At 39.3% G+C, this 15,189-nt stretch overlaps 1 protein-coding gene across 6 annotated transcripts in view; it reads left to right on the top strand.

Annotated features, from left to right (window-relative positions):
* Positions 1 to 14,779, top strand: part of Ubr3 (ubiquitin protein ligase E3 component n-recognin 3) — a 134,992-nt gene extending 120,213 nt beyond the window's left edge. For all 6 annotated transcript variants that reach the window (XM_038335831.1, XM_038335827.1, XM_038335830.1 and 3 more), the window contains 6 exons: positions 3,378 to 3,485; positions 3,571 to 3,696; positions 8,641 to 8,820; positions 11,002 to 11,211; positions 11,789 to 11,928; positions 12,171 to 14,779. In XM_038335831.1, coding sequence (XP_038191759.1) covers positions 3,378 to 3,485; positions 3,571 to 3,696; positions 8,641 to 8,820; positions 11,002 to 11,211; positions 11,789 to 11,928; positions 12,171 to 12,288 — 882 coding nt within the window. In that variant the 3' untranslated portion in view covers positions 12,289 to 14,779. The remainder of the gene's footprint in view (positions 1 to 3,377; positions 3,486 to 3,570; positions 3,697 to 8,640; positions 8,821 to 11,001; positions 11,212 to 11,788; positions 11,929 to 12,170) is intronic.
* The last annotated feature ends 410 nt before the right edge of the window (positions 14,780 to 15,189 follow it).

The raw sequence follows: 15,189 nt of genomic DNA, 5'->3' as shown, positions 1-15,189 counted from the left end.
GGGCGTAAGATGAGCATAAAAGCGCTCAACCACTGAGCTGTTCCTTCAGCCCAGTGCCTCTGGATTATGATCCCATTCTCTGTTCAAGTCATTTGCTTTTGCTACCTCTTCCCTAGAGTTTGCCAGGTCTTGATTTTAGTGTCCCTGCTCTCATTAGTCCTGTCCTAAGCTTTGTGAGTCTACTCTTTCATTGTTCAAAAATTGCCTGTGTGCGTGCGTGCGTGCGTGCGTGCGTGTGTGTGTGTGTGTGTATAAAATAAAGTTTCCCATTCAGTACCATTTACAGAAAGGGAGAGGAAAGATAGTAAAACCCAGAGGGCCAGGATGTCTGCAGGGAGATTTTTATCATCTGTATATGATAGGGAAGTTGCATTCAGGAAATCCCAACAATATGGTCACTTAAATGAGACCTGCACAGTGGCTCCAGTTGACATGCCAAGGTGGATGAGAAAAATCTAAGGCCTCACCCCTAGATGAAGACCCACAGGTGGTTGGTTAATGGCTGCTGAATGGAAGAATCAGTCTTCTCTAGGTTCAAGCCCCCTGATAGATTATCAAATGGTCAGCCCTAAATACTTGTACATACAAGCAACACTAATTGTCCCACAGAAGTTGTACATACACACACACACACACACACACATAAAGGAGTAAGTCACAAAGCAAAACAATCCCACACCAATTAGGAATTATGATTAATAAAAGGGTTATTTATTTAAAGGGAAAAAAAAAGTTAACAGATCACCGTCCTAGACAACAGCCTCCTGCACGACCAGGAAAAGCATCTGATAGCCAGAAGCGGAATCTGAAGCAAGCAAGCAAGAGAGCGCAAGGGCTGCCGCCGCTTATTTTTAAAGCGAAAGATACCACATCCCAGTGGGCTGGTATCTCAAAGGCTATTGGCTAAAGGAACAAAAGTAGCTCCCACAGCGCACACATGCATGCACGCACGCACACACACACACACACACACACACACTAAAGAAGAGGTTGTGAATTTGAGAACGAGTAGGGCACATGGAAAGAGATGAGGAAGAGGGAGAGTGGGAATTATGTAAATTAACACAGTACTCTTGTGCAGTTCTCAGATTTCCAACACTGCTCCAGTAAGAAGAGTTGTCAGTGCAAAGCAGTAATCCTTGCACATGTAAAGTTCTGCGTGTGAAATACTTTAAGTGTGTTTGATGATAGTTTTACAACTTATTGTCTCCTAGTAACTGACTTCAGTGATCTAAGCATAAAGTTGCTCTTTAAAACTTCTCTTTTGTAATATTCTAGAAATACTTAATTTGAAAGAGTGAGTATATTAAACTTAGGAAGCTTTCAAGCTGGGTCATGTACTAGAAATCTCATTTATTAACATAGTAAATCTATGTTCTCACTCTCTTTCATTCTCCTTTTTCTCTCTTCCTCTCCTCTCTCTCTCTCTCTCTCTCTCTCTCTCTCTCTCTCTCTCTCTCTCTCTCTCTCTGTGTGTGTGTGTGTGTGTGAAAGAGAAATTTAAACCTTTTGGATTAAGTGAACTCTGCCTAAATATTTAAGGAATAATTTAATTAAATAAAATTTTACTGTTTTGATGTTTAGTAAGGTATTGACTTGTGTAAGTTATGTGTAATAGATAGTGATCATATTTATGAAATAATCATTGTTAATTGGGCAAGAGTAAGGCAAATCACACTATGAGAGCAGTTGTAAAATCAGGAATGTTTTGTAATTTAGAATTAGGTCATAATATACACAACTAGGTACAGTAGAAAGTAGAAGAGAAAACTTTAAATAAGAATTTGCTTATTAAAAAAAAGCATGTTCAGACAAGTTCTAAGGTCAGAGCTGCAAATTATCAAAAAAAAGTTCCACTCATTAGCCAGCACCTATTTGTTGTTAGAGTTTCTTTATGAAGAGGACTGTGGGAAATAGAAAGCATAGTTATGGACACTGTGCAAGTCACAGTCTAGGTAAAAAGAATGCAGAAGCGTGGATGAAACATTGAGGATAAATGAGCCAAGGGTCACCAGATAGCAGATTCTGTTCTCCAGGCTGGGGTGGTGCTGGAGGCGCACTCAGTGGTAGAGTTCGTGCTTAGCATGCCCTCACCCCTGAATTTGGTCCCTAGAGGGAAGGGTTTGATAGGGGTGGTAGGGAGGTGGGAGATGAGAGTGGACGGTATGTATTATATACATGTATGAATGTGAATTAGTTAATTTAAAATTTAATTAATAACAGTAAGAGTTCAGAACAAACTTACATTCCTTGGTATTTATTCAATTATTCTTTGTTTTAAAAGTATAGTTAATAAGTAGAATGATATCCTAGAAAAATATTTCTTCTAATTTATGCATTATTATTATAATTTTATATTTATGCTATCCTTTAATATATCAATGAGTAAGATATATTTCTTTGATACGAAATTTTTATTGAAAATTTTTTTGTTTTGATTTTTGAGACAAAATTTGTTTCTCTATGTAACAACTCTGGCTGTCCTGGAACTCGCTCTTGTAAACCAGGCTGGCCTCAAACTCACAGAGATCTGCCTGCCTCTGCCTCCCAGTGCTGAGATTAGTGTACACCACTATGCCCAGCTATTGAAAAGTTTTAAATCATAACTTTTCCCTTTCTTATAAAAATGTAAATGGTTATTAAGCTTCATTTATAATCCATTATTTAATGCAGCTATTGAATATTATATGGTAAATATTTTATCACAGTTAGATTTTTTTGCGTTAAACTTTTAAAAAATATCTTTAGGGAATTTGTAGACATTGTGATCTTTTTTTTTTAAATTACATACGAAAAGATTTGTACCACTGTCAGGAGGCTGTTAAATTTTCCATATAGTTCAGATTTGTTGTATTTGTTGCCTGTAAAGTACCTCTTTAAATTAGTGCTCCATAATTCAGGGGGCTCCTCTTCAGGATGCGTTCTCAGGAATAAAAGGCCTTTTGTGATATTTACATACATCACACACACACACACACACACACACACACACACACACAGATATTACAGTCATCTTTTTTTTGGATTTTATTTATTTGGGTTTTTGAGACAGGGTTTCTCTGTAGCTTTGGGGCCTGTCCTGGAACTAGCTCTGTAGACCAGGCTGGCCTCGAACTCACAGACCCACCTGCCTCTGCCTCCTAGGTGCTGGGATTAAAGGCGTACAGTTGTCTTTTAAAGACATAATTGGGATAGTTTTAACCACTTACTCAATTTTGTGAATATAGTATGTAGTTAATCTGGATTTAGAAGCAATGAAATTCATGTGTTTGAGAAAAAGTATAATTGCAGTAATTACAGTTTTACTACATTAAAGGGGATTATTTTCAGTGAACTTTTTTCAGTTCCCAATGTAAAGTTGATATTTTGTTTCCCAGAATACGTGTGATGCAGAAAAGTCTTGTGAAGTGCTGCTGAGCTTTGTTATAAGCGAACTGTCTAAAGGGAAGTTATATTGTGAAGAAGGAACCCAGGAGTGCGCGATGGTATGTCTGTGTTAAGTTAGACTTTGTTGCCACTAAGAATGAACTTTTGAAAAGCTGCATGCGCATTTTTCTTTTTTAACTTTAGGTTAGTCCTATTGCTTGGTCTCCCGAGTCCATGGAAAAATACATCCAGGCCTTCTGTTTACCCTTCCTCAGGATCAGCAGCCTTCTTCAGCACCACCTCTTTGGGGAAGATCTACCAAGTTGCCAGGTATAATTTGGGGTAAAGAGTTAGGGGCTTTGTTACAGTAGGCTAATTTCTGAGTCATACTGGTTCATAGTAGAATTCTTATGTCTCTAGTAGGCAGAACTGTGTTATCAGGGTAAGTTGGTCTAGCTCAAAGGACTAGATGTCCACAGTATTACTCCTTTGTGTTTATTAACATCTGCTTTTTTTTTTTTTGATAACCTTGCTAATTTTGGGTGATTCAGCAGTTTTAGATCAATTTAGTGCAAATTCAGGCCAAACGCTTGAGTAAGAATGGTGTTTATTCTGCTGGGTTTACCCCTGCCTCACATGCTTTTAATATTCTTAAGGGTTACTTTGTTCAGAAGAGAAGGTGGTAGACATTATTGTAAGATTTTCTGGCAATAAAAAGTTTGCTTTATAGCCAGTTGTGTTTAAAAATTGGATGATGGGATTACTCATGGTTTAATCTAGTTCATAGAGCCCTGGGTTCAGTAGAGCAGGCAAGAGAGAAACGTGGCGGGAAACTAGAAGGCCAGTAAACCCCCAGTGTGTGGATTGACTCGGGCCTGACAAGGGCTGCCAACTCAGAGAATTTGATGTAAAATTGTAACTCACCATATTTATGGCCTTTAAAGCCTGAATTATATCAGACATAGATAATTTTTTTGTTTCTTTTGTGCTAAGAAGTTGAATATGATAAGTAGTTTGATAGTTTGATTTTTATCAAGTGCTCAAAGGTAAACTGTTACCAGTACCATCTACTTAGAGTAATAAGATGTTGCTCCAATTTAAAACATTCAATAATGAGGTATTCCCCCAGACACACTTTTTGGATGAGATTTTTGATTCTTTAAAAAAAAAATTTAACTTTATAGAAAGCTTGTTCTCTGATATATCGAACATATTTAAGTATGAAGATTGCCCAAGAAAAGTTAGCATCTTTCTTTACCAGTGTCCTCCCTGCACACTCACAGGCTACCAGCCAGGTTGTGCTTGCTACTTATTGCTTCTGTTTCTGTTTTTATTAGCAGGTAGTTTGCCCTCTAACTTGGTGCCTGGAGGCAGAAACTCTGGAACTGGTGTGGCATTTGTGTCAGCATCCAGTGGTGCTTGTTCTAGAGCACCAGATGCTGAGGCAGACCAAGGAGAAATAGGCTGAATCAGGTGTATGAAGCAGCCAGTGCTTTCAACTGCTGAGCCATATCTCCACCCCTAGAAGTCATTTTTAAAAATTACTAGAGCTAATGAGCAAGTTTCACAAAGTTTCAGGATATAAGAACAATCTGTTAAAATTTATTTTATTTCTATGTTTTAGGAATAATTATCCTCAAAATGAACTTAAACTAGGTGTGGTGGTGCCTTCATTCTTAGCTCTTGGGAGGGAGCAGGCAGGTAAATCTCTATGAGTTTTTCGTCAGTCTGTTCTACATAAAGAGTTCCAGACCACACAGGACTACATATAAAGACCTAGACTCAAGGGAGATAGATACAAATAAGTATTAATAAAAATGAAATTAGGGAGTAGTTTTATTACAACAGAGTCAGAGGGTCAGTGGTGCTGGTGCTGCCCTTCTGACATGCCATTGGTAGTGTTGGGGTTTACAAACCGTATCTCACATTCTCACAACTGTGTGACAAAGGACTTGTATCCAGTATGTATCAGAAATCTTCAAACTCAGTAATCAAGTTTAAAAAGTCAACATAAAAATGAGCAAAAAAATTCAACACTTTGTGAAAAGCATATGTAAATGTATATGAATGAGCAACAAGTAGAAGAGAAGTGCTTGATGCATTCCTCCTTCAAGAAGAACAAGTAATGGGACCAAGTTAACTCCGCAAGCAGTGGTCAAGTGTTGCTGAGGATGTGGAGAGCCAGATTGTCACTCACTGCTGGTGGGGATGGAGAACGGAACAGTCTATTTGGAAAAGATTTCTTAGTTTCTCTTAAGAATTAGGCATATGTTTCCTTTACAGCACAGCTGTTCTGTGTCTAGATGTCCAGCAAAATATATGAAGGCATATGAAGACTTGAAAGCACATTTATAACAACCTGATCCATGATAATGAAAAACTAGTTCAGACATCTAGAAATGCACAAATGAAACTTAGTATGTCTATACAGTATACCAGCAATTACCAGGCATAGCTGTTGTCGTGGCATGTACTGGTAGCATATGCCAAAAGGTAGAGGCAAGAGGATGATGCCAGATGTAGTGGCTTACACCTTTAACTCTAGTACTTGGGCAGCATGGGCATGCAGATCTTTGTGAGTTGAAGACCAGCTTGCTCTATCTACATAGTGAGTTCTAGACCAGCCAGGACTGCATAGTGAGACCCTGTCTCTAGGGGGGTAGGGGTTATGGAAAACTGATATATATATATAAAATGTATGAATCTGAAAATTATTCTAAGTGAAAAGGTATCAGATACAAAACACTATGCTGTATGATTCCATTTAATATGAAAAATTTAAAGCCAACGTTGTGATGGTAGAAAGCATATCAGTGGTTGCCTGGTTGCTAAGAATATGGGCTGGGCTAGGATTAACTGCATAGGGGCATGAATGAATATTAGAAGTGTTCAAAATTTTTGCTACAGTGGGTGCATTATATGCATATATGAAATTCACCAAACTGCAGCTAGAATGAGTGTTATTTCATGGCATATAAGTTGTGCTTCAGTAAAGCTGGATTTTAAAGTCATTTCTTTGTATAGTTGTATAAAATGGAGGATCTGTAGTTTCAGCCTGCATATCATTGTGTCATTGTGATTTTTTTTTTCTTGCAACAGAGTTCGGAATGTTGTACTTCATGCATAAAATTAGCTCAGTTATAAAAGTTCACTAAATGTCAAGCACTGGTGGATCTAGACTTATAGGGAGGTGAAGTTATTTTTCATGTTATTAGTGAAAAAAGCAAATATGCAGGAATTGAAGCATCTGCAAGTGTTGGTTTCTTTCCTGAATGAAGCTGGGTGCTAGGCAGTGCCCTTAGTTACATCTCTGGGAAGATGGGCTTTGAGTGGGATAGGAACTGGCCCAGCATACGAAGGAGAGGAGATTTACTAACCTCCACACAGTCTTCAGTAAAAAAGAGGGCCAGGTAATCTTTGTTCATGTCTATAAGACTGACAAGCATCTTTAAAAGTAAGCTTAAGGGGGCTGCTGGTGTGGCTCAGTTGGAGAGCTCTTTTATGGCCTGCAGAGAGCCTTGTGTGCAGACCCTGGCACTGGACGTGGCATTTTATCCCAGAGGCAAGAAGACCAGACTACTTAGGGAATGTGAAGTGAGCCTTGGGTATGTATGCAAGACATAGTCTTAGAAAGAAAATAAAACTTTTGAAGTCAGTCTGGTTTAGAGAGTCCAGGTCAGCCAATGTGATGTAGCGTGATCCTGTCTCAAAAAAAAAGGAAGAAAAACAAGAAAACTTAAATAATATATAAGTTATTCATTCTCATTTCTCTACTTCTTTTATTAATGAACAGAGCTTCAGACCTGACAGATCATTCTATGGATTTAAAAAACCACACACACACACACCCACACCACACATACACTTTAAAAAAAAAACAAAAAACAGACTTTGTTTTCTGTGAATTGAGAACCCGAGAAAATTATTTAGCTCTTCTTCCTGTGAATTCTATGCTTTTGTTGTTCTTTACATTGGCAACCAGTCCACCACAGCCCCAGTGCGTGGGCTGGTGAGCAGACACAGAGCCCTGCAAGCACCCTGCCACTCAGCTCTACCCCAGACATTAGTTTTTTGAGACAGGGTTTCTCTGTGTACCTTTGGATTCAGTCCTGGAACTCACTTTGTAGACCAGACTGGCTTCGAACTCACAGAGGTCTGCCTGTCTCTGCCTTCCGAGTGCTGGGGTTAAAGGCGTGCTCCACCACCTCCCTGCATTGGTAATCGCCAGCTGAGCTGCTCAAACCCAGCCAGTTTGAATGAAAGCTCCGCAAGATGGTGGTGGCTGGAGCCGAGGCACTGAGAGCCTGGTGTGTGCCCTGCCCGGTGTATGCCTTGCCCAGTTTCACTTAATACTCTTCAGGAATTACATAGAAAAGAAAAGCTCACGTGCAAGTTGATTGGAATCACCAAAGGGAATTTAAACAGTTATGAGGCGCAGTACTTGTGTGGCTACAGGTAGTAAAGGGAATTTAAACAATTATGAGGCGCAGTACTTGTGTGGCTACAGGTAGTAAAGGGAATTTAAACAATTATGAGGCGCAGTACTTGTGTGGCTACAGTAGTAAAGGGAATTTAAACAATTATGAGGCACAGTACTTGTGTGGCTACAGTAGTAAAGGGAATTTAAACAATTATGAGGCGCAGTACTTGTGTGGCTACAGTAGTAAAGGGGATCACAAGTGAAGAGGCTGAAAAGCACGGTCAGTTATGACAGCCAAGGAATCGCGTATCTTTTTGATCTAGACAATGAATCTGATGAATTCACAGTGGATGCAGCACGAAATGGAAATACATCTCATTTTGTGATTCATAGTTGCCACCCAAATCTGCATCCCTTGGTTTTTGAGGCATAGTCCAAGGTGCCTTCAAACTCTCTTCAAATGTGAGCGTTTATATTTCTGCTTCTGCCTCCAAGTGTTAGATTACAGGTGTACCACCACACTTGGCTCAATGTATATGCTTTCTAAACTCAAAATAGCTCTTTTGTTTTTTAAAGAGCTTTTATAGAGTTGCTACCTTATGTAAACTGTTCATCAGATATGGCAGCTGTATAAAGACAGCAGATGTTAAGACTCATAGGAATCAACTTCTAATTAAAGAAAACATATTTGGAGGATCTGTGGATAAAATAGAAAGAGGAACCGTCTCTCTCTCCTTGTTGTTACTTCTGCTTCCTTCACTTATTTTCAGTTGAGAAAGTTCCCTATTGTCCCATAATAATTGGTGAGGATGAAAATTAAATATCTTGAAAATTTTCTATGTCATGCCTAAAAGGAAGAAGAAGAATTTTCAGTTCTTGCCAGCTGCCTGGGACTTCTGCCAACATTTTACCAAACAGATCACCCATTCCTCAGTGCCTCATGTCTGGACTGGCCAGTCACAGCATTGGACATTATCACTCAGTGGTGTTCTGAGATCAGATCATTCACGGAGCGGCATGCAGAGCAAGGGAAGGTATGTAGAAAGAAAGAGTGAATCATGTACCGTGGTGACAGTGTGCTTGCTCATGGCTAAGAGAGTAATGGGAATATTCAAATTTCAGGTCATCTGTGGCAGCAGGCTACAAACGGATAGAGTTGTAAAAATAGTTGACTCATAAGTAGTAAAGCAGAAATGTGTCAGTTAAAAGGGTATATTAGTTGTTCCTTTTAGGTTAAGCCAGTAGATTTTGATTAAATAATTTAAGCAACTGTCACAGTAGTGTTGAAAGAGGAAAAAAAATTAAAGTTAGTAAATTATATTCTTAGTGTAAATGTTTAAAAGTATTTGAACTGAAAACTAAAAGATTATGTCTATAACTTTTGAAAGTGGGTTATGTGCCAGCTTGGTTGGTAAAGGGGTTTGTGAAGACATTGGCCAGTGACTTGAGAGTGGAGAAGTAGGCAACAGGGCTCGCTGCTTTTGCCATGGTTTCTATACAGCCTTTTTAAAAAAGCAATTGCCGGTACTGAGAAATGGAGTGATATGATGAAAATATTATTCCGCAGAGTAATTCTGTTGCCCATTACTGGATACAGTAAGGCAGGAAGACACCAGAGAGTGTTTAGATGTGAAGAGACTAGAGTGGTTTTCTGATAGTAAAAGTCAGAAAGTAACTAGTGCAAAAGTCCATGCACATGACTTTCTGATCTTAGATGCAAATCATCAGCATCTCCTAGTTCTCATGGAACATGTTCCCGCCTATCTAGGTGCTGTCTGCACATTTAGGAAGAATCTATCACATTTTGAGGCTTTACCTCTTCCTTCAAGATTGTCTGCTAGTGCATCTTTATATTCCTAACATCCTCCATCTCTTGTGCTGTGTCTAATCATTGCTGTATTTGTGGACAAGATTCAACACAGGGCCTCAAGTGTGATTAACCCTGAATCCCCAAGTGCCACTGAGCTCAGCTTCTGTTTATCACATTTGTTTCTTTGCTTTTGGAAACAGGATTTCTCTTTGTAGCTTTGACTGTCCTAGAACTCATAGAGATCCACCTTCCTTTGCCTCCCCAAATCTGGGATTAAAGGCGTGGGCCACCACTGTCCAGCTCTTTAATGTATCTTAATGAAGAGTTCACAGAACAAAAATTCTTATTTTTCTTTAAATTTCCCAATTTCTAGAAAGTGTCTTATAGAAATTAGTCACTGAAAAGTTTTTGCATCCAAATAAACCTCTCCGCTGAAGCAGTAATCCCAATCAGACCAAATCAAACTGAATTAGAAAAAGCCCAGGTTTAATGGACACCAGCATTCCCCGGTGGCCTTCCAGCTCCCCAGAGATGAGATGGGGAAGGAAGACCAGAAAACCACGTGTTTGTTCTCTGGGTGGCAGTTTAAATACCCTGTGGGAGTGGTCTTGAGCATCTCTGGGGAGGGGTCACCATTTGGCATGCTTTCTCAGAGGTAGAGTCTGGATTGAGGCAACTCCCGGAGTTGTTTGAGATAGAATTTCCACCCAAACATTCCAGACTCTTTGTATATGTGGATGCCAGGGCTGTGGTGAAGCTTAATCCAAACAGTGACCTAATAAATATATGGAACTATACTGTGAATGGAGTACCATCTAGAGAAAACACCACCAGCACCTCTTTACAGCTGGGGGTCAGAAATAAAGTTTGCCCTGCGGGAAGCTTTAACTGACTTGGAGTTTTCATACAGGAATGCAAATAGAAAGTTTATTCAAAGAGTTATGGGCTGGTACTTAGTTACAAGTGACCTTGATAGCCTAGAGTTTATGATGTTACCTATTCTAGGAAGGAGAGCTCATATAAAGCATTGAGATAGGAATCGTGACTTCTGCTAAAGAACAGCTTAAGAGTCAAGACCTGGTGTCAGAAAATGTTTATTTTATTTACAGATGTATTTTCATGCATGTTCAGAGATACTAATTTTTTTCCTCTTAAAAAATAGCATGTTTTAGGGTGCTTATCTTAAATTTTTACATCTGTTATAATCAAAATCTGTATAGAAATAAAAACTAATAAAAATCTATTTTTATTGCTTGTAAAATGGAAAAGGAAGGGTTTTCATTAAATAAGTCACATTCTTGAAGGCAAATTTTCTTTCCTAAAATAAAATCCTTTTAAAAATTGAATATGTAAATTTAATAACCTATATACATGGGACTGATGACTATGTTTTTGGATGTTTTAGGCTTTGCTTATCCAAGAATCAAGATGGAAATTACCACACCTGTTACAGTTGCCTGAGAATTACAACACCATCTTTCAGTACTACCATAGGAAAACCTGCAGTGTCTGCACCAAGGTTCCTAAGGACCCAGCTGTTTGCCTTGTTTGTGGCACTTTTGTGTGCCTGAAAGGACTGTGCTGCAAGCAGCAGAGCTACTGCGAGTGTGTGCTGGTAAGGACGGTTACCGTGAGTGTGCGCTGGTGGCACAGTTACTCTGAGCATGAGCTGGTGAGCACAGTTACCCTGAGCGTGCATTGGTGAGCACGGTTACCGTGAGCGTGCACTGGTGAGCACCGTTACCGTGAGTGTGTGCTGGTAAGCAAGTGGCAGAGGTGTAAAATCCAGCCTTGGGGAAGTGTGGTGCAGTGAGAGCTTCAGCTCCTCAGACTGTGAGTTAAACAGTGCATTCAGAGGTAAACCCAGGCTGTACTTAGGACATAAACCTCTCTTAAGTACAATTTCAGTTCTCCTTTCTCTTGCCCACTGTTCAACCAGCTGGGAAACAGCCTTCACTGATGCCCCAAGGGTGCTAGCCTCAGCTAGGTGAGCTATGGCTGCTTCTTACACAATGCTTACCCAGACTCTTCCCAATGTATTAAAGAGCTGTGGGGGCTGGGGTTATGGCTTTAAATAGATGAATTCTTATTTTAAAACTAAATAGCTTTATATTGTTAACTATTAGTTAAAATGTTCTTGATTTTTATATAAAGGCCATTTGATTTAAAAACCATTTTTTTTTTTTTTTAAGCATTCTCAGAATTGTGGAGCCGGAACCGGAATTTTCCTTTTAATCAATGCGTCAGTGATTATCATCATCCGAGGCCATCGCTTCTGCCTCTGGGGTTCCGTCTACCTGGATGCCCATGGAGAAGAGGACCGCGACCTTAGGTCAGCCATGGAGACCGATGTGCCACCTGGCTTTGTAATTATAACTGTTGCAATATTACAAAGTCTGACAATCTTAATTGACATAGTTATTTCTAGCTTTGAGTTATTTTTCCTATGCAAAATACAGACCACATACAATAAAATCATAATGTTATCTTTGCCACGGAATGTTAAAGAAGAAGTGCATAGGAAGGCCGGGTCGGATTGTATGACGTAACACTCTGTCTTGGTCTGTGTTGCAGGCGAGGCAAGCCTCTCTACATCTGTGAGGAGCGGTACCGAGTACTCGAGCAGCAGTGGATCTCACACACTTTTGATCACATCAATAAAAGATGGGGTCCGCACTACAATGGACTGTGACCCCCACCTCAGCACCGCATATGTTACCATTCTCATTGATACTGATTTCATCAACAATAAGCTTTAATTTAATTTGGGGGAATTGATGTCTTTGCTGAGGGATTAAAAAGAAAACATTATGAAGCCTTTTCAAAATTAGGTGCTTGGTAACCACATTAATGGTATAATAATTTTCTCAAGTATCTGGATAACAAATAAGTTAAATCATTCTTTAGTGGTCATTTTTTTTAAGTGCACAATTAATAAAAAGCACAACTTGTCCACAAAAATCATTCAGAAACGATTTTCCCTAAATACCCTGACCGGCTGTTCACTGATAGAGTGGATGTGATTTATTTGAAGTTTACTACTCTTTCTGTGTTTTCATTTGCATCTGCTAAACATAATGCATCTTTTCCTTTGTCACCCTTGTATTGATTTGAGGTTTTTGCTGTATGTAATTAGAAAATGTAAAACATGATTTATGTGAAATATTGTATAGTAAAAATTGGTCTAATAGTAGAACTTTAAAATTTTTTCTTATTGTGAGGAATCTGTTAAAAGTTTAAGGCTTTGCTGAAAACTTAATTCATTCTCAGGAATTTCATAAACGCTTTCCCCGGGTAAATAATTGAACTAGCTGTAAAATAGATAGCTGCTGTCAGTATAGGGAGTGCAGTGTGCTGGGGTGGGCGGAGCTTATGTGTGGTTGGGGAGGTCCTCAAGAATAAGAGCTTATGGACTGAGGGTCTAGCTCAGTGCTAGACTGCTTAGCTAACATTCACAGAACCTGAGTTTCAGCTTAAGCACCACACACACTCAAAAATCAATTTGCCATTTCAGTGGAATGAACTATTAAAGTTGTTCGTGACAAATAGATTTTACAATAAAATCAAAGGGTTAAGAACGTACACACGGCAGAGTTTTGACTCTGTGCATGCTCACCTTCATCACCAACCAAGCTTGTGTTTCTGTGATCAGATTGAAAATGCTCCCTCACCCCAACAGATGAACTTTAATTTTTGGAACTTTCCTACCGACTGGAGCACTCATCTGTATGATGCTCATGCAATATAATCACTGCGATTTGTGTGTGGTTTCCTGCAGGGAGAAGGCTCAGAGGTGCTGGTCCTCGTGAATGAGTCATGCCTCTGCTTTCAGAAACTGCTGTGAAGATCAGCTTATGTAGTAGGGGTTTTTAGTTCAGAATGGGAGTGGTTGAGCTAAAATACACTCAGTAAGAGGGAAGGAAGTTGACAGAAAAGCATGTTTTATTGGTTCCAAGATTTTTTTTTATAGGCAATTTAATAATTTGATGATTATTTCACATATGTAGTACTATCAAGCAATTCCTGGTACTTTGAATTTCCATGGCTTGTTATATAAAATTGCGTTTTTACTTGTAAAGGTAAAATGGTGGTGGCACACACCTTTAATACCAGCTTTTGGGAGGCAGAAACAGGTAGATCTCTGTGAGTTCGAGACCAGCCTGTTTTACAAAGCAAGTTCCAGGATAGCCAGGACTATTACACAGAGAAACCCTGTCTCACTAAAATAAAATAAAATAAAATAAGCATCAAATGAGAAAATAAAAAGTAACATCAGACCCATGTTCTAAACTTCTGGGATGACATGCGTTACCGAATATGAAAGTTAGCATGAAATGTGGATGGCGTTGTGCTAGAGTGAGGGGAACGGTGGTGCACACACAGAAGAGTTCACAGTCAGGTCACCTGGAGCGCTTTCTGTGTGGAGCTGGCTTGCTGTGTTTATGTCCGTTTCCCGTTCTGAGATAACCTCTGTAAGACAGAATGGTTTGTCCAGCGAGCCACTGTCCTCCCAGCACTAGCTCTTTCAAACAATCCTGCGTTGTAAGTTCAGCCTGTTCCCTGTTTTGCATCGGTCATTATGAATACCAGACCATTCGTAAGTGTGGTTGAGGAGAAAAACGCTAACTGCATCTCTAGTAAATACTCTTACAGGTTTCATGAACTTGAATAATTCTACAGTTTGGAATCTGATGCTCTATATACATGGTATACTGTATTCAGACTTTGGTCACTACATATTTAAATGGAATGTCTATGGTTGTGCATATGGATGTGAAGTGAAAATATTAGCCTTAACTTTAAAATTTGGATATTTGATAGTGTTTATTTTGATATTGGTGAATTAGTCACCAGTAAATTTTAAAAAAGCACTTGGTTGAAAATTGTACTTGAATCCATACGTGCATGCTGCTAAATTAGAACTCCCATTTCCCCTAGCTTTTATAAGTCCCATTTATAAACCCACTTTCAAAAATAACAGGTCCAAGTTAGAGTGATGTGTGTATATTCAAAACCATGTACTGGTGTGATCTTGTGTGAATGATCATTTAAATACAGTACATTACTGTAGAAGCGAAGTCAACCTTTATAATTAAGCAGAAATGACAAAACTAGGAATAAGTGGCGTTGTAAGATATGTTAATAAAACCTACTGTCATTTGCTTTGTGCAAGATCCTTAAAATGTTGAATGTTTATGTTCTTTTCCAATGATATTCCCAGTGAATGATGTAACTAGGAACCACCTTGCAAAGGTCAGCAACAGCCTGGGTGCCCTCTTGCTTCCTCCTGCAGGACAGGCCCCGCTTTTGTGTGCTCTCCCAAGCATGCCTTGGTGAAGTGCCTGTGTTTGGGGAATGGAATAGAGATGCACATGTAGACCCGAGGCACGCTGCCCTGGTCCTTCTTTCCACGGGGAGTTCCCATTTACACTTGGAAACAGCTTCCTAAGGGCATTTGTAGTCTGTGGTCCTACATGAACTGACAGTTCTCATCAGATCTATACAAGATGCTGACCATAAACCCAAGACCCTCCATACCATTTTCGGGAAAGTAACTGCTCATTCTCAAATTCTTTTTCTTGGCTTTTCTGAA

The sequence above is a fragment of the Arvicola amphibius genome, chromosome 7, assembly GCF_903992535.2.
Source record: "Arvicola amphibius chromosome 7, mArvAmp1.2, whole genome shotgun sequence".
In the NCBI taxonomy this organism is placed as follows: Eukaryota; Metazoa; Chordata; class Mammalia; order Rodentia; family Cricetidae; genus Arvicola; species Arvicola amphibius.
This window is presented reverse-complemented; position numbering and strand designations above follow the sequence as displayed.